This window comes from Panicum hallii, chromosome 1, assembly GCF_002211085.1.
Source record: "Panicum hallii strain FIL2 chromosome 1, PHallii_v3.1, whole genome shotgun sequence".
NCBI classification, from domain to species: domain Eukaryota; kingdom Viridiplantae; phylum Streptophyta; class Magnoliopsida; order Poales; family Poaceae; genus Panicum; species Panicum hallii.
The window spans coordinates 45,501,070-45,519,492 of record NC_038042.1 but is presented as its reverse complement, the minus strand read 5'-3'; the positions used below and the strand labels follow the sequence as shown (position 1 = coordinate 45,519,492).

The following is an 18,423-nucleotide window of genomic DNA, read 5'->3' as shown; positions in this document are numbered from 1 at the left end:
TTGCAGCTGATGAGTCGCCATGTTCAGATTCATGAGGCGCTCAAGAGCAGATGGAGGGACCACGAACAGCCATACGAGGAATTACTCCAACACACAACGTCGTTAGCGAACAGGAGGATACCTGGCTCTGCTAGTGGAATTTTGGTTTGGATTTTTAATTTCCTCTTAAACTTTGAAAGTAGAACGTGGTCTGCTGAAAAAAAATGCCTCCAAATAAAGCCGGTAGAACGTCGTTGTAGTATGCATGTCGACATGGACGGACAGGTCGGGCCACGTGGGCCTTGCCCTGACTTGGACGAAGGCCGACGCCTCATATTACTACTGTGGTGATTTTTCAAAAAAAAATACTGTGCTAAATGCCTAGTACTTTAGCTGCAGAACGGCCGATCTCTCCAGAGGGCATGAGAATCCTTCAGTCTCCAGTGTAACGACGCCGATCTGGCACCGGCCAGCACAGTGTAGAAACGGCTCAAATCGGCAGCACTAGACACGTCATGGAGAATTGGAGACACGAACAGTGCAGCGATTAATTGGAGGGGGGCCAGCTCAGCCAGCAGAACGGGGGCGGCGTCGATGTTCCGGCGACGGTCGATGGCGACGGCCACTGAAAGCCTGAAAGCAACTCGGTTGGAGGGAGAGGGGGAGGGATTGCTTGGCTTCCCCGCATCGACGGTGTTCCGTGTGCGCTGGCTCACCTGCACGGCTGCACCCCCGGGAAGAAAGATAGTACAAGGGCGCCGAGGTGGCCGTCCTTTGTCGTGCGCTAGCTCATGGTGGGCGTCGCAGGGGCCACACGGCCGGGGTAGCTTCACGTTTCATGATGAGCGCAACGTACGTACCACGCGCAGATCGGATCTGCCGAACAGTAGTGGTGGTAACAAAATATAAGGTCGAGGATGGATTGCCGTCGCTACCACCACTTTCCAGGGACTGATCGATGCCAAACAGCTTTTCTCCCAGGTGAATGTTCATCGAATCATCGATGCGTTGGCAGCAGCAGCAGTGACGGTTTCAGTTCAGTGAAGATTAGTGGTAGAAACCTCAAACGTTCTTCCCCATGGCGAGACGCATCTCCATTGCGAGGACATGCAATGACCCCAGAACTAACCAGAAGCGCTGCGCAGTAGGGTGTGGGAGCTGGGACGCTCGAGGCCACGGCAGCGCTGGTCACCGCGGCGAGATGCGACGAACCTCCGGTGGACGGATCCGACAGGCGCGCGCGCCTTGATGTTTATCCACAATGCCCTGTTTTCTTGTCCCTAATCATGGTAGTCTCCCAAATGGCCACGGGCCCGGGGACCAGTCGTCGCTCGGGCCACCTGATCCGCGCGATATTTCCATCGGGGTAAGCAAGCCAGCTGCCCACTTGCACGATACGCGATAAACGGATAGCTTCGCGAGGACAGAAAAACCTAGGAGGAGTAGCAAGCGGCAGCGGCGAAGACGCAACGGCGATCGCGATCCGGGCTCCGGCTCGCCGTGGCCCCAAGCTCGGTGAGGATGAGGACGGCGGCGACGAGTGCTCGCGCGCGCGACGTGTCCGCGCCGCCGGCTGCCCCGCTGGCTTTACAGGGCGGCGTGGACGGCGGCTCGTGGAGAGTCCGTGGCTTCTGGAACTGGGAATCCTCGTTCCTCCGCTGTTCCGACGGCGCGAACGCGGCCGCCGTCGTCGCGCAGCCTACCTCGCAGGCGGCTTTGTTTGGCCGCGAGATTCGTGGTGGCGGGAGGCCGCGTCCACACGATCGGTCGCGGTGCGGCGTCAGGGCGGCCGGACCAGTCCAAGCGCGCCACGCCCGCGCGGCCGGCCGCCTCGACACGTCGCGGCCGGTGGTTTGCCGCGCGTGCTGACTGCTCGCGGGTCCGGTCGGTTACCGTATCCTTGGTTTTTCTTTGCCCATCACTAGCTTAGCAGTCTCTCTCTCTACCCCGATGATGCGGGCTGCGGCCGCGAGCCACAGGGGAGAGCGCGCCGGCGTGCTCCGCTGAGAACCGGGGACGTCGGCGCGTCGGACTCGCCAGGACACGCGGACTACCAAGCAGTTCAGTTCCTGCGGACGGACCTGCACTGCAAGCTTGTAATTTCCTTTGTTTAGAGATGGATAGGCACGCATGGCTCAGGGCCATAGCCATGTGCCGGGCGGCACGTGTGTCCCCCCCATGATTGGCAGGTTGACACGTACGTTCCAACGGTGCGCTGGCCTCCTTTTCTAATCGCGCCATTAGGTGGGGACGCGTTCTTAGCTGGAGGTAACAACAACAAATTAGCCCCCGCACTCGATCGGGCTCGGTCATATTTTTGATTTTCTCACAAAGCCTGAGCCTAGCCTACCAGGCGCCGCACCCAGGAAAGGGCACGGAGTCTGTGGGCACTCTGCATCCCGATCTACACTCTCGGCCCTGCACGCCCACAGATCAGTGTATAGTACTCGTAGGTGTACATCACACGTACGCGTGTGAAACTCTGGAGTACCCACGTATCCGCAGGCAGGGCCAGCCCGCGCGCGTCCTCGGCCGGGCCCGGATGGCTCCAAATCCGTTTGCGCGCGGACCCACCAGGGGGCTGCGCCGAGGGGTGGTGGTGGGTTCGGGTTGGCGGAGGGATTCCCGGGCAGCCCCTGCCCGGCCTGCCCGCGGGCACCTCTCCCCCTCGCCGGGGCTATAAAATGGGCGCCAGGGGCCTGGATAACGCAGTTTGCCGCTTCGACAAGCGTGACCCCGCCGCCGCCGCCGTCGTCTTCCTCCTCCTGCCGTTTTTATCCTCTTCGTCGTCTTCGTCCGTGTAGGTAGCCTTCTCCGCCCCTCTTATCTTCCGCTCGATCTTATCTGCTGGCGCTACGATAACATATTAAGAAAGCGAGTTGAGATGTGGTACTACTTGCTTATCTTAGACCTGTGTTTGGAGAGTGAATTCTGCGACTGTCAGTACTGGAACGTCACTAACTGGATGGTGCCTGATTCGTACTGGAAAATAGCATCCTTTGATTTGATTGCCTTCGCTGCGTTACGCGCGAGGATTTACTCCAGGATTCTGTATTTATTATTTCGAGCGGTTTGCCCTTGTGCTGCGATTCGTTTTAAGGCGGCGCGCGACGCGCGAGCTCTGACGACGATCTCCCGGAACCTGCAGGCCGGCGGAAAACGCATGGCGTCCAACTACGTGGACACGACGGGCGAGGAGGGCCGGTTCCACGGCCCGCACCACCACCACCACAGCGCCGGCACCACCCCGACCGGCGCCGCGGCGTCGTCGCCGCGCACCATGCGCCGGAGCTTCTCGTCCGCGTCCTCCGGCGGCGGCCACAGCCACGCCGGCGGCGGCGGGGGCAAGTGCGTGTGCGCGCCCCCGACGCACGCGGGGTCCTTCAAGTGCCGCCTCCACCGCACCAACTCCCAGGGCCACGGCCACGGCCACCCGCACCCGTCCCCGCCCACCTCCCCCGCCGCCGCGCCGGCGCAGGGCGTCCCGTCCCCCGCCTCCTCCCGCACCGTCGAGGCCCAGTGAATCGTCGCGGACCAAGAAACCCAAGAAGATGAGCGAGGAGCAGAGGCCAGAGGAAGGGAGAGACCATGACAAGAATATGATCGAGCGTCAGAAGAAGGGAGCCTATTAGTATTCCCCTTGCTGTGATCCGCCGTGTTACCGGAAGATTTTTGCTTTCGCATTTCGCGTTTCCTCCTGTCATTTCTGTGTGGGATCCCTCGGTTTCTGCTGCTTGATTCCCGCCTGCCTCCCTCCCTCCTTCAGATATGATGATGCTCCAGCCCAGCTTCTCCTTGTCCTTGCTTCAGCCCCTTCTTCTACCTCCTGGATCGCCAGCTGAGAGACGGTGAAAACGGAGGCCTATGTAATTAAATTACCGCCATTTGCCATTCTAGTATTGGAGTACCACCCCTTTTGTGATGTCTGGGAGTGTGATGGCTTGTGCTTCCACCGGGCAGGATGGTGGCGTACTGATTGATGCTCATTACTGTAGCGGTTGGATTCTTGCTGAACCGTGGCTCCAGTGTGAAGCAGCAGCATCTCTTGGCCGCTTTCCTTTCAGAAACGCTTCAGTTACCTGTTTCCTTTCGGTTAGAGTTGGTGCCGTTCGTAAAAATCTTCATCTTGCGTAGATTCCAGAGCGTGATGCATGGTCTGTGCTTCGATCGGGCAGGATGATGACCCACTGATGGATGTGGGTTAGCAGGTCGATTTTTCTGAACCGTGCCTCCAGTCTGAGCAAGCAACTTACCTTTCTTTGCCACTTCCATTCAGTCATCAGTTTCTTTTGGTTGGAGCGAGCTGGTGCGGTTGATAAGATCTTCATCTGTGGCAGCTTGGAATTGTCGAGAGAGATGATGTTCTAGATTTCTTGCGAGGTGGAAAAGTAGTTGCTAAAGCCTTTAAGGCGGAAGCGACGATGTATCTGATTGCTGTCGTTGGTTGCCGCGTCAATTCTCCCCCAAATTCCCCGCTCCGACCCAGCTTGAACGAGACGGATTAGATAGGGATTAGGATCGCGATTAGGACCGGACCTCTTTGTTCCTTACTGTATTTAATTATCAGTGGTGATAGACAGCGTTTCGACATTACCCATGTTCTCCACCACGGGGAGATGGAAATCCACTGGGGCCGTCTCTGAGATCCGGCAATAGTGCACGGCGCAAGCGTGTATCTGACAAAGGTAGATTCAGAGTTCCAGATCCATCGTGGTGAGTAGAAACCCGCTCCTGCAACGTCCAAAACTCCAAATGGAGTCGCAACTGTATCTCGGCGTGGTTCGGCCGACTGCACTACTGCAGACTAGAAATGGAGCGCTCCTCGTCGCCGGCCGCCCAACCCCAACCACCGCGGGCTCTGGGTCTCCAACTCTCCATCATGATCATGTATTCATGCGGAGGTGGTGGTTACGGTGAGAGCGGGAGGGGGAGATCATTGTCATTGCTAGCTGCTGCTGGCAGTGAGATGGACGCGGACCTGCCCTTGCCCCTTGCTCCAGCTTCTTGTCTCGTCGGCCTCGACATCGACAAGCTGTGTGATGTGACGAACGATATGATCTTTGCAGTTCTGACCTGGGTCCGGCGTAACTACCTAACCTGATGTGGCAAGGGGCCGGCTGAGCAGGTGACGCTGCCGGTACCCGGCGGCGGAATTTTTGGATGAGGTGAGGTGGTGCCTGCGGCTGGCGCCGGCGAACCGACGTGCAGTCTTCTTCCATCTGAGTCCTTGATGGGAACCTGCATGTGCGTCGAGAGCCGAGCGCCGAGCATAACAAATTTCAGGGCACGGCTTCAAAGGAGGCGCACGAGAGGCGCGGGCCGTCGGCGCCACGAGCCCGTTTGCCCAACGGGCTACTTCTGATCCACCCTCAACATTGGGGGGCGCCCGTCCTGAAGGCCCAAACGCGTATCTCTGCGAGCCGCCAGCCCGCCACCCGGCTCCGTAAGTTGTTGCATCACTGGAGGTGAGGAACATCGGCTTCGCTAGTGCCTGGATGAAACATTTTTCTCTCTTTTTCTTACCGTTGTCGCATGGCTCGGTGGATGGGCTCGCGTGGGCTCAAATGGCAAAGACCAGATCCAGACGCACGTGCCATCTTCTTCTTCCTTGCACCACCCTGCGTGCCGACAACTGGACGGGGCCATCTCATTTTTATCCGTCCTTAACGTGACTCCAAACGGTCGTGCAGGTGTGGGTGCCTACCAGTTCGTTCCCACCTGAATTCTCTTACCGTAGAACTTGACCACCAACAAGCACCCGAGCAGAACCGCCATTTTTGGCCAGTGTTCCTTATCCGGAGGCCGATTCAAACCCTGATCCGTTCGCATGTGCGCAGATACCAGCTTGCTCCCTTGCCCCTCCAGATGCTACGCCGTTTCCCTTCCATTCTGGCTCGCTGCTCCAGCGCGCCGTGCACGCGCCAGCAGTCAACAGATCACTGGGATGCCGCTGCGATTCGCCACAGTTTTCAGTGCGGTCTCAGCCGAAAGCCTGTCGCCTCTCCCGGTAGTTTTTATTCCGTCAGTCAGATTCTCAGATACCGCGGCACCATGGAGGGGACGCACGCAATGCAAGGAGGCCACCTGGCCCGGCATAGGCACCGTCCCCCCGCTCACTGTCCCCTCGAGCAGCACGCTGCACGCCTGGGTGGTTTTCTATACTCCAGTGTCAGTGTGCTCGAGCTCGACGCGTCAGTGCATTCACCCATATGGCCAGCATCTTCAGACTTCATGCATTAGTCAAGTCCTGAAACGAGATGCACGGAGGCAAGAGCCGAGGGCGTTGTCTCGCTCGCGCTAGTGGATAAGGTCGAGTGGAAGCAGGGATCGGATTCCAGTTTCAGACAAACAATAGGACCAATGATGGATCACATGTCAGTAATATCAGTATGACAGGCACTTTGTTTTTATATATACATAATACATGTACGTGTAAAGTGCCTAAGCGGGCATTTTATTTTCTGTCACACTGGTGGCTGGGCCCTATCACGTCCCACGGCAAGTAGCAGCTGCTGGCCTGTGTGCGCTGGACAAGTGTCCAGGCACACGAATAACTGACTTGACTCTGTGGCCTATAAAGATGCGGGCGCTAAGCTCTTAGCTCGGCACAAATACAAGCACCATTCTTCCTACCAGTGTTTTTCAGTTCATCAGTTGTAGTGCTCCTCCCTGTTAACATCCTCCAGATCCTGGGAGCTTGTAGTACAACGAGTCCGTTGTTGTGTAGCTGCAAGTGGCTAGTTAGCTTAGTGAAGCGTAGTGTAGTTGGTGCAGGTGTTAATTGCCTGCTGGTAGGAAGCAGAGCAGCTTAGCCAGCGAGCGAAGATGATCGAGACGTTCATCCACGAGGAGTACGTGAACAAACGCCGGGAGCAGAGGCGGCAGAACCAGCAGCCCCAGCAGCGGCGCCGGCGGCCGATGAGGGCGCTGCAGATAGAGACCGACAAGGGGAAACTGAAGCTGCCGGCGAGTAGTGCGGCCGAGGGTCAGCAGAGCCCGCGGGACCAGCACCAGCCAGCCGCCGCCTACAACTACAAGTCCCCCGCCGGGTCGCCGACGGCGGCGGACGCGGCGTCCTTCCGGGACCATCTCTTCGACTACCTCAAGCCGTACTAGCCGCTCCCTCTCTCGCTCTGCAAGTCTGCGGCCCCTCCTGCAGTTCAGCTTCTGTAACTAGCTAGAGCGCACCGATTACATGTGCAACCAACCCCTCCTGCTGTTCAGATTTAGTATATTAACATCTTTTGCTAGTGGAAATGAAGTGTCCTGATATCTCGAGCCGAGATGCTTCTTGTTTGCATCTGGAATGGGAGCTTTGAAATTACTTGATGTCCGTTGCAGTTGTTTGCGGCGAACAGTTTGCTTTTTGTTTTTCAAAAAAAAAGTTTGCTTTTCAGTTTGATGCCCGATCTACCAAAGGCACCTAGCTGAGAGTCACGGAATACACTCTCCAATCGAACCGGATGAGCTCTTCGGCTCTTGTGCATGCCCATCTTTGCTAGGAGAAGATTCGCATGTGCATTGCGCAGTAGGCTTCGTCGCAGTTTCTTGCCGACGCGTTCCTGAAGAACCTGGCCCCATTCTTTCTCTACTGAGAAAACTGGAGATTTCCTACTGATATCACAGCAGCATCTCCCAATTCACTTAGGACCCAGATGACAACAGTCAACATCCTCCATGTACATTACTGACAGCCCACAGTCCATATGCAACTGCAAACATAGTGCGCACGCAACAAACGAATCAACCGGCACTAGTCCATGTCCCTTGCTGTGGCCAGAGCCCAGGAACCTTCAGGAAGCACCAGCACTGGGAGGGTGCAGAAAGAGCATAATGAAAAGAAAAGGGCATCCTTGCAGCTCAAAACTAGATGATATAGGGCATCTCGATTAGCAGTGCAGCAGGCGATTCCCATAAGTTGTCGTGCTCATCGTGTTCTTCTTATTGTCTGTCGCCAACGGTGGTCCAGACGGTGGCGCACAAGCACAGAAGACGCCTTCCAAAGGGGAAAACGGTAGATGATTTGTTGACGCGAAATCCGGTCAACACACCGAACGCGCTAGAACGTGCGGATCGCAAAATGATGGGAAAGCTATGGGTCTGCGATAACTGGTCCTACCGGTTTCAAGGACCGGTCAGACCGATCCCCTCGGACTTCGCCGGAATCGGTCGCTCAAGGAGGAATATGGCGACACTTACGTGATGGAGGATGGCTAGATTTACATGCAAACCGGCAAAGGATAACCAACACACTTACATGATGAAGAACGCCTAGTTTACGAGCAAACTAGCAAAGGTCGTTGAAGCTCTCACCCGGGAGGGACCCCATTAGGGTGTGGACATCGGTGATGTGCCCTAGGTCGACTAGCAAGCCTAGGACGCCATCTATGGTCGTGGAGATCAGTAGATGAACATCATGGGAGGTTGGTTGAGAAACTAGGGTTTAGAAGTAAAAGGGTGAATGTACAGTATTTGGTTCGATTGGAGCTATTTATTGTTCCTTTCTTAGACAGGCTACAAGATAAAGGATGGCTTATGGTCTATTTTCTTACTTGACCGGATCTCCTCAACGTAGAAGCTAAACCAGTAGCCGGTGTGACAGAGAGATTAGATTATTCCTCATTGATTAAATCCAATAAAACCGAGCCATCTCCAGCGACTCTCAGAACAGTTGTTGGGCCTTTGCACTGGTCAACAAAGCCATAGGCCAAGCCATCTATTGGATAGGGGTAGTCAAGTTCAGAGTGGGCCATATGACAGGAAAAACTCAAAAATTGGATAGGGGTAAAGACGCAGCCGGGTGCCGGCGGCTTATTCAAGTGCCCCCCGAACCGCGTGCAAAATGGTCGCCTATTATACGGCTCACAAACTCTGCCTGGGGTGGGGTTGAGCTTTCCTTTCATAAGCGGAAACACTTATTTATTTCTATTAGTTATTCCCTAGATGATGAGCGACGTGGAAGCAACCGATGCTTTGGTCATTCGCCTCCTTGATGCCAGTCTGTGCTTGCTGTCATGCCTCCCCCAGCCACAGCTATTTTAGCCGAATTTTTCTTTTGGATATGGCAAGTGGTTTTAACTGTGAAAGACAAATCAATGAATGTACTTGAACTGCCTCCTTTAGACAAAGAGCCCCCAGTTTCGCCAAAAGACCTCTGCGTGTTATCCTCCACACAAGCTTGTCGTTGGGCTACTTACGTCTTCGGCAGATACAAAGAAGAAGTGATGGTTGGTGAAAAATCACATGAAAAGTAGTTTGTCTAGTGTCATCCTTTAGAGGCAGGACCTAGACACGGAGGTTCAGGAAGTAGCGCATGACAGCATTCACTGGTGAAAGGACTGGCAACAGCGAGAGCATCATAGTTGACATGGTCGGAGCTACGTTTGTTTTGTTTTGAATTGACATAGAGAAATCTTTCTCGCGTTCCCTTAATTCAGGAATAGGTGGCGAAGGCCGCGTAGCTATTACTCAAAACTTATTAATTTCTTTACTGCGTTCAAGGCATGACCGCGTGATAGGTGTCCTTTTCCCCCTACTCAAGAAGTAGAGTTTTCTGTGCCAGGAACCAGATCGACACGAGGGTTGGAATTGCTTTGCTCTTTTCTTTACAGCTTAAGCAAATAAGCCAAACAAGAACTTGAGGAAAAAAATATAGAAAAAATTATTAATAATCCAAAGTTGAAATCCGCACTTGACAGTACCAAGGATATCAACAATTGTCATCCCATTTGTGAACCTTCCAGTTGGCTTGCCGCCAGAGAATGTGAAATCACGCTAGAATGCTTTTTTGAACTGCAAAAAGGGAATCATCTTGGATCCACAACTGTCGTTTTTTCTTAAAAAACCAAGGTCGTTCAGAGCCCGCCCGCTCTACCTCGCAAGGACTTCTACCATCCCTCTTTTTCAAAATTAGTTTTTGATCGATTCCGTGTATTTAACATATTTAAGAGTGGTTAGGTTTCCCACTTTTTCTCACATGTTCTTCCATAATCCAGTCATTGGGCAGTTCGGCCGGGCATACCTATAGAGATTGAGTCAGATAAGAGTTTTTATGGATCATAAATCTCTCTTTGATGACGAACGAAGTCAAAACATGAATGGAGGTGGACCTTTATATTTATTATTTATAGGGAGGGGAAGTCTTGCCCCATTAGAAGTCGAAACTCATACAAATCTTATGTTAAATTACAACTCCTACTCGGAATGTACAGCTAGGACTAGTCTGACCGGTCCGATCTGGGTCAAGTCTTCCCGAAGTCATAACTCTCTCATCCGAACTCCAAATCGGATGCTTTATATATGGATTTCGATCGTCTCGACGAGAGCTATGCAATGGTGAAGTCAAATTTGCATTTTGACAATGTCATTCTGATCGGTTTGCCCAGATTGTCCAGCAAACCTGAATTGTGCCAATTTCAGTTGTCAACATATGCCCCCCTGTTTCTTGATAAAGCTTGCGTATCAAGAAATATTTCTCAAAACCAAAACTGCATTGAAGCAATGAGAAACACCTGCTCACATTCATGTCTTGTTCCTAATGAAAATGGAATCCGATGGACCATATATCTTGATATGGCTCAAGATAACGGTTTCACTTTGTCGCCTGCATTCCTGCATCTTCAGTGAGATACGAGCCTGAGTATATACCACCTTGGGTATGAATATTTGAAATATCATTAAAAATCACTCTCACACCTTCAAATTACTCATCTTGCCAATATTTTGGCCCTCCCCTAGCATTAAAGTCATCAATATGGTCCCAATCAGCCTTATATCAGGGAGCAAGTGCTTTAGAATGAATATCAAGCATTCATGGACTGTATGTGTTGCTAAGCAAGATAATACAATATTGGCCAGATTTGGTCAACCAACAAGATATGTATAGCTGAAATAAATCTAATAGAAGAAAATGAATACAAGCATCGAATTCCTCTCTAGAACCTAGATATTCGGCTTTTGAAGGTTAATAGAATCAATCAACTTTCATCACAATTTGGTGACCACCCTCTATGATATAGAGACCCGTATGGCATCCAAGAATAAAAATAAGGGTATGGAGGGTGACCAAACATATCTAAAGATGAACCCCAAGATTGAAGCATAGGTGGCATTTGTAAAGTATATGGATGATATGATGACTGATAATTTTGGTGATTTGGAGCGAACCTCGGAGTTGGAAATTGTCTCTTAGTTTTTCTCTTCTTTATCACCTCCATTGCACCTTTTGCTTGAATACCATCCTTTCTTTGTACTTGCATGCTTCCTTTAGGAACACACGCCACGTTCCTTTCTTTCAGCTCTTGGGCACTAAGTTTCTGCAAATTTCTCCTTTGCCAACTTGATGAACTGAATAAACATCTCGGTTGTACTTTAGTTTTGGATAGCAGAACTTTCTTCTTGATTTTTGGATCCTTTAACCTTTTTGTTCAGATTTAGTATTTGGAATATCAACAGCTGAATTCTCTTTTCCTTTGCTATGAATAGCTGAAGTCTTCAACACATTAATAGGCTTTTCATGAATTGTAATCAGATCTGAACTTGTATTTTTGCGACCATCTCTTTTCACTTGATAAACTTGTTTGACAACCTTTTTCTTGTTTTGAAATTTAGACCGATCCTTGTGCTCAAAACGGTCATTTTCAATATATGGCTGCCTTGCACATGATGGTTCTTTGGATGCTGCATACTCTACATGATATGGTCTAAAATATGAAGGAGTATGTGCCCATAGATCATTCCACCCCCATGATGAATAAGGATGAAACTAGTGCGATGTGGAGCATATGGAACTGACATTGATGGTCCCAAAGGAGAATATGATGATGCTGAAAGAAACTTTCCCCCTTGCCAATTCCAATTCCCGGAATTACGTTTAGGAGGCACCCTTGATGATTTAACATCATTTGACTGATTAGCACATTTGGCCTCATTCTCTTTTAGATATTTAGCCAGAAGTTCATCAAAACTGAGCTTCGGCTTCTTGCCCTTGTGCTTATAACGGTCTCTATCTTCATTCATCTCAAGATGTACAGATTTTGATATTTTCGGATTCTTCAGACCAGGACTAGTCTGACCGGTTTGTGAGACCGGTCTGACCTGAATGGCAAAACCGGTCAGACCTGATTGGCAAATCGGTCTGACCTGTTTCCTCAGTACAGTAGGAGCGACAGGTTCTTGGTCTGACAGGGAAGAAGTTGCTTGCCCCCCTAGTAACTTCTATGATTTTAATAGGCTCATCGTCCTCATGAATATCATCGCTTTGCAACTCATGGACGTTTATCATCACTCAAGGAGTTAGAATCCTCCTCTTCACCAATATTTTCATCGTTACATGAACTGGCCATTGCTGGCCAATTTAGTAATTTTTTATCATCTAGGCCAATTGGAACCAACTGGTCATCCTCTTGTGTTTGAGCAAATCTCAATCATCCAGTATTAATGGCTGATTGTATAATTTTGCGAAACATGTTACGATTGCCAGTATTGTACGATCAAAGGAATTATGACACTTACAATACTTTTTCTCTTTTAATTCAAGAGGTGATGGAATGACTTTGTGATCAAATAGCTTAATAAAATTAAGCAAGATATCAAATAACTCATTACACAAAGCCAAATCAAAAGTGCACTTTATTTTCTCTAACCGATGCTTTTGTGGAGAAGGTTTTAAGGCCAAGCAAATGAACGGTTCAGATTTTCTCATCGATCCATTCGGCTATACATTTCCTTGTGCTTCTCATACCTGATGCTTTAGATCTTATCACTATATCATCATTGGAGTTCACAATGCTTTTCGATTTTGTTTTTTTGCTTTTAATTCAGAATGACCATAAGTAAACCATGTAGAGAAAATTTTTGGCAATGATGATGGAGAAAATTTAAATGCCAAAATATTACTATTATCAGGCTTTCTAATTTTCACAATGCATCGGCCGATACCATCTAAATTATTCCATAGCTAGCAAGTAAATTAGCTTCCTCGGTCAATCTTTTAGGATTACTCATAATTATATCACTAGTTGATGCATCCACTAAAAAAATAGGATCTGATTGGGAATTAGGTAAATTACTTGCAAAGCGTACCTTGTCAAATATGCTAGAGATGCGCGGAACTTTGATGTGGATGATGTCATGCCTTTCCTCCCGATGACCACTTGCAGCACTTTCTATAGGAACCGGTCTGACCGATCTACCCGACCCAGTCTGACCGGTTGTTCCAGCGTGATTGGAATACACCGAATGTCGGCTCTTCAATGCTCTCTCATTGCTCCTGAAGTTATGGTCTTCAGTACCTTGATGTCTATCGCTGATCGAACTCCACTCAGTCATAAGTTGCTGCTCACTATTGCTTTTGATAAGGCTCATTCAGATATGGGTCCTTTAGATTCTGAAAAATCAAGCATAGCTGTTTTATTGGATCTGGCATGTTTTTGTATGGCTAGACTTGCCTCTTGTGGCACAACAAATTTGGAACAATCTTTATTTGATTCAGTTCTCATCATAACCAAATTATTATGCATATCTGAATTGTTCTTTCCCCCACAATCAACCGATGAAGCAATCGGCTTTTTATTTGCAAGTCTCATTTCTTTGAATATATCATCAATGGATGGGAATTCCATTACTTGAACAAGACCTTTGAAAGATATCTAGGCCCCTAAGTGGGTTTTGGTGTTTAGATGACAAAACACATGTACATCTAATCTCATTATCTAGCATGTGTGCAGGTGCTAAAGTTGAACAAGCAAAAGTTATGATGAAGTACGACCCCTCAAAAGTAAATGAAAAAATGGTGGTTGAAATTTACTCGAAGAGTAGACTTTTGTTTTGTTTTTGAGTATAACAACCCCGTACTATTAAGAGGGACTTTGATCTGCAGGTTTTGACTTAGAATTAGTAATCAAGAGAATCCATATGTGAGCCAAAAAAACCACTTCAAAATGATATTTTGAGAGTGTATCTGCCAAAACCGGAGTCCCCGGGTTCCTGTCCGGAATGTCAGGGAACAATGTCCGAAGTATCCAGACATATACCCGGAACATCCGGGTACCTTTTCACCAACGATGGAGTCTCCGAGTCTCTGTCCGGAATGTCCGGGAACAATGTCCGGAGTATCCGGACATATACCCGGAGTATCCGGGTACCCTTTCGCTAACGACTAGTTTTTATGACTGAGGGTATAAAAACATCCCATACCCCTTCAGCCAGCTCTCTCTTGCCCATTTTTCGAGCTAAACAGCCTCGTAAGCTTTTCAAGAGCTCTCTCACTCCCTCTCTTTATTTCTTGAGAGATTCCTTTGAGGGATTCAAGTGAGAGTGTTGCAAGAAAAGTAATCCGTGCTAGTGAGCTGCCATTCCGTCCTCTTGAGCACTTAGGGTGTGTTTGGTTGGGCTGTGGCTTTTGGAAAAGCTGCTGTGAGCTGTGGGTTGTGGAAAAGCTGTTGTGGGAAAAGCAGAAGACCGTTTGGTTAGAGCAGCTGTGAGCTGTGGGAAACTATATGCTGTGGGTGAAATACCTGTAATACCCCTGAAGGTTTGTAGGACTGTCTATATACCAAAATACTCGTACAAACTTAATATGTTCACTATTTCGCATGTAAATGTATCTTTTGAAAAGAAAAACATTAAATTTTCTAAGTTTTTCATCCATATGGTCCACATAAATGGAACTGTAGCAATTACACAAGGTAAATGGTTCATAAAATTATAATATATGTCAACATAACTATCCTTCTCTCGCACTAACCAAATCATCAGCGATCTTGTCACGAATGGTATTCATGGTATCCTCAATCTCTACATCTTCACTCCCATCTTCTTGTGTTTGTGCCGTGCCACTTATAGATGGTACCAAGTACTGCTCATCAGCATCACATCTCTCAAACTCCTTATCATGCAAATTGCTATCACGAATAAAATTATGCAAAGCAAAACAAGCTATAATTATATACTTCTGAGTAAGAGGTGAGAAACTTGGTATGCTCTTCAAAATACGCCACTTCTTTGGCGACATCTGCTAATTTTGCATCCATCTACAGAAGAACAACAACATTTTTGTTCAACACAATATAATAATAAAATAATAATGAAAGCTAGTATTTTACATGCCAAATGGTTCAGAACATGAAAATATTAAAATATGAAAACAAGAAATCACCGGCGTCCATCATACCCCCTCTTGATCAAATCGAGCCTTCCCTCAAGTGTTTCTAGAGAGCTAAGAACCTCCCTAAAATCTAGCTTCACAATAAGTGAGGTGGTTGTATACATTAGAGCAGTTCCTTCTTTCACCCCACATTCTTTCACCATCTTCATAGTCATTGCTATGGTAGGAACATGGTTGATTGGAGGAGTGGATGATGCTTCAACACTTGTGGAGATCTTCTTTGCAGCAGTTTCTATCTTCTGACAAGTGCTCTTATACAGATGAAAGAAAGGGCTCTTCTCATCCTTCTCCTCAGCACCAGTAGATGCCCCCTTCCATTTCCTTTTTCCTGTGTTTCTTGTCTTCTCAGCATTCTCTACAAGTTTTGGTACCATATCCTCATCCTCATCCTCATCCTCATCACTTTCATCATCAGACGATATATCTTCAGGACATGACGCGGAAGACCCACTAACATGTGCCTTGCCAAACATATAATGCATATCATCAAGAAACTTTGGGTCTTATTTTCGGAACTTCAAATGAGGGCATTTGATTGATTTCTCTTATTGTTGCACCTCTGAAATTAAATAAAAAATAAAATCAGTAAGGCACAGTATATATCAAATATTAGTAGAAAAATACTAAAGTCAGATTATTCCACTTACAGCAAGGTGTTCATTCCACCATTAATCCGAGCAGTCCATAGTTTGTTTACCCTCATCCCATCCAAGGCCAGTTGCAAAATTCTTGAACTCCATAAAAAATGTGTAATCCTTTTTGAAAGCATCTATCTTGTCCTTCAATTGTTTTTTGGTACGTTTATCACCAGATTTTTCTACAAATTTTAGGATAAGATTCTTCCAACCGGTAGTAGTAAAAATTCCCAACGACCTATTCCTAGATTCTATCTCTTCTTTGCATACATCATACAAGTGTCTCAGAAAAAAATCAGCCCAATCTGCCTTGTCACCCATTCTTGAGCCAAACAAAAATTTTCCAATCAATTTGCATGCAGCATGATTAAAATGTACGTGCTCAAATGCTTGTTCAAATATGATATAGATAAAATGTAGGTGCTCAAATATGATATTATATGTAAACTCTTAATTTTAGACTTAGACAACTGATAAGATTGGCCATAAGAATACTATGAAACTCCTAATCACGGATTTGTGTGGAAGACTCACGTCGGGGCGGGTGCAGTGGCGCGGCATCGGGGTGGCCGGGGCGGCGCGGCATCGGGGCGTGCTAGCTCCGAATAAAAAACCGAACCTCACCAGAAAATTCTTCTACCGGTGCCCGGGGGGGGGGGGGCGCAGTGTGGCAGAACCGCCTGAATTATTCCGGCTCAAGTGCGCTATTGATCGCCGTACAACTGCAATAAGCTTAACGCACTTCAAACGGAACAATCCTTTGGTCTGTCGGGTCTCCGCCCGATACAACCACGGTTCAACAGGACCGAAGCAGGTTTACCTCGCACGAAGGCGAGTTCACATCACAGAGTAGCTCATCAACTTTTAAGTTACAGCCATACATACATTATTACAAACCGAGTTCAAAGATGAGTAAAATTTATACAAACGGTGTTTAAACTGACAAGCATAACAGCTTGTCCAAACTCACAGCGGAAGGAAAAAGTTTTACGTGACTACACACGTCGCGAGGACGGACACCAAACTTAGCCCAGGGCCTGGTGTCACTCCGGAGGGTCACTGCCGGCCGGGGACGGGTCCCATTCCACGGACCAGCCAAAAGGAACGGACGTTGGCCACGCAAGGTTGTCCGTGGGATTCTCGTAGGTCATACCTGAAACAGATATTGGGAAGGCTGAGTATTCTAGTACTCAGCAAGGCTTACCCGAGATTGGGTATACTTTAGCCCGTAACTAGACTCATGAAGGCATTGTAAAGGTTCTGGGTTTATTTTCAGCAGAAAAGCAACAAAGAGTATAAACTATTTTCAAGTTTTAGCTTTCAGATTCTAGCTTGATTAGCCATTCTAGGTAAGCACCTATACTAAACAAGCAAGATATAATTTATCACCCATCAAGATTATTCCATCATCAATTATACTTTTTACTCGATGTGGCAGAAGGGATAAGCAGTCTCAATCCTCGTGAGAGGCGGACGATCCGAATCGAATTTAACCTTGCAAGGTAAACCTAACTCACACGCTCGGAATACCAACAGGGCGTTCCAAGCAACCGTTTCCCTCATATTCCGGGTTATGGATCAGGGCCACCACAGGCGACTGCAGGACCGTACGCACATCACTCGTGCAGGACATACGTCTGTAGCGCGACTACAAAACCCGTATTCCTGTCTGCCATGCAGAACGTACTCCCACACGTCGGTGCGTGTAAACATAAAATAAAAGTCGAGTGGTGGAGACAAGTCCATTTGCCGGGCCATTCCGGTACTAGGCTTACCGCTTACCATATTTCGCGGCATGTAGCTAGTACTTTCAAAAGCTTAGCCACCACTACCACACATTTCGGCCTTAAGACTTTTATTAAAACAGACAGGGTAATCCTCAGGTCATGATACAGCATATGACCCCGTCCGTCATCCTTATAGTGGTTGCAGAATTGTAAACAAGCAACTCCTATATCGCGCGAGTGACAGGAAATCACCCGACTTTTACCGGCCCTATTTAGCAGAGCATCTAAGCGATAAGGACTCGGGTACAATACATTGGATTCCTAAGATCTTATGCAACTAGGGTTTCATTTCAACTCCTACATGTAATGCAAGATATATAATATAATATAATAATGGGATTGTAATAGATTGAAATACTGGGATATGCACTGGGGCTTGCCTTCTTGAGTGGGGTTGGGGGCAGGAGTGTCAGAGGCTTCCGAACTCGGGTTCGGAGCTTCAGTTAGTCCCTCGACGACTTGCACTGGGTCTTCTGAATAGCCTTGGTCTTGTCCTAAGACCAACTCGTAGTCCCCGTCGTCGAGCGTCGTTGATTCTATATGAGATGCAATAAATTAAGTAAGGTAAAATTTAAATTTAAGATTTTACATTTCAAATGCTATAACTTATCCAATTAACACACAAGAATTCATAAAATAAAGAGAGCTTAGGTTTGGAACACTATTTAAAAAAAATCTTAAAAACATTGCTGAGTTTGTTGCAAACAAGTACTAAAATATTTAAATTAAATTTAAAATGAACCAAAATTTAAATTCAAAACTTTTAAATAAAAGATCATAGGTTTTGGAAATTTGATTATACATTAAGCATCAAATAATATCACATTAGAGAATGACAATAGATCTCAATTAGAAA

General features: G+C 48.0%; 1 protein-coding gene across 1 annotated transcript; it reads left to right on the top strand.

The window, feature by feature from the left end:
- Window positions 1–2,671: 2,671 nt before the first annotated feature.
- On the top strand, window positions 2,672–3,901 carry LOC112894961 (chromatin-remodeling ATPase INO80-like). Its single transcript, XM_025962818.1, has 2 exons — window positions 2,672–2,783; window positions 3,128–3,901. Exon 2 carries the CDS (start codon window positions 3,143–3,145, stop codon window positions 3,500–3,502), a length of 360 nt encoding a protein of 119 aa, XP_025818603.1. The 5' UTR covers window positions 2,672–2,783; window positions 3,128–3,142; the 3' UTR covers window positions 3,503–3,901.
- The last annotated feature ends 14,522 nt before the right edge of the window (window positions 3,902–18,423 follow it).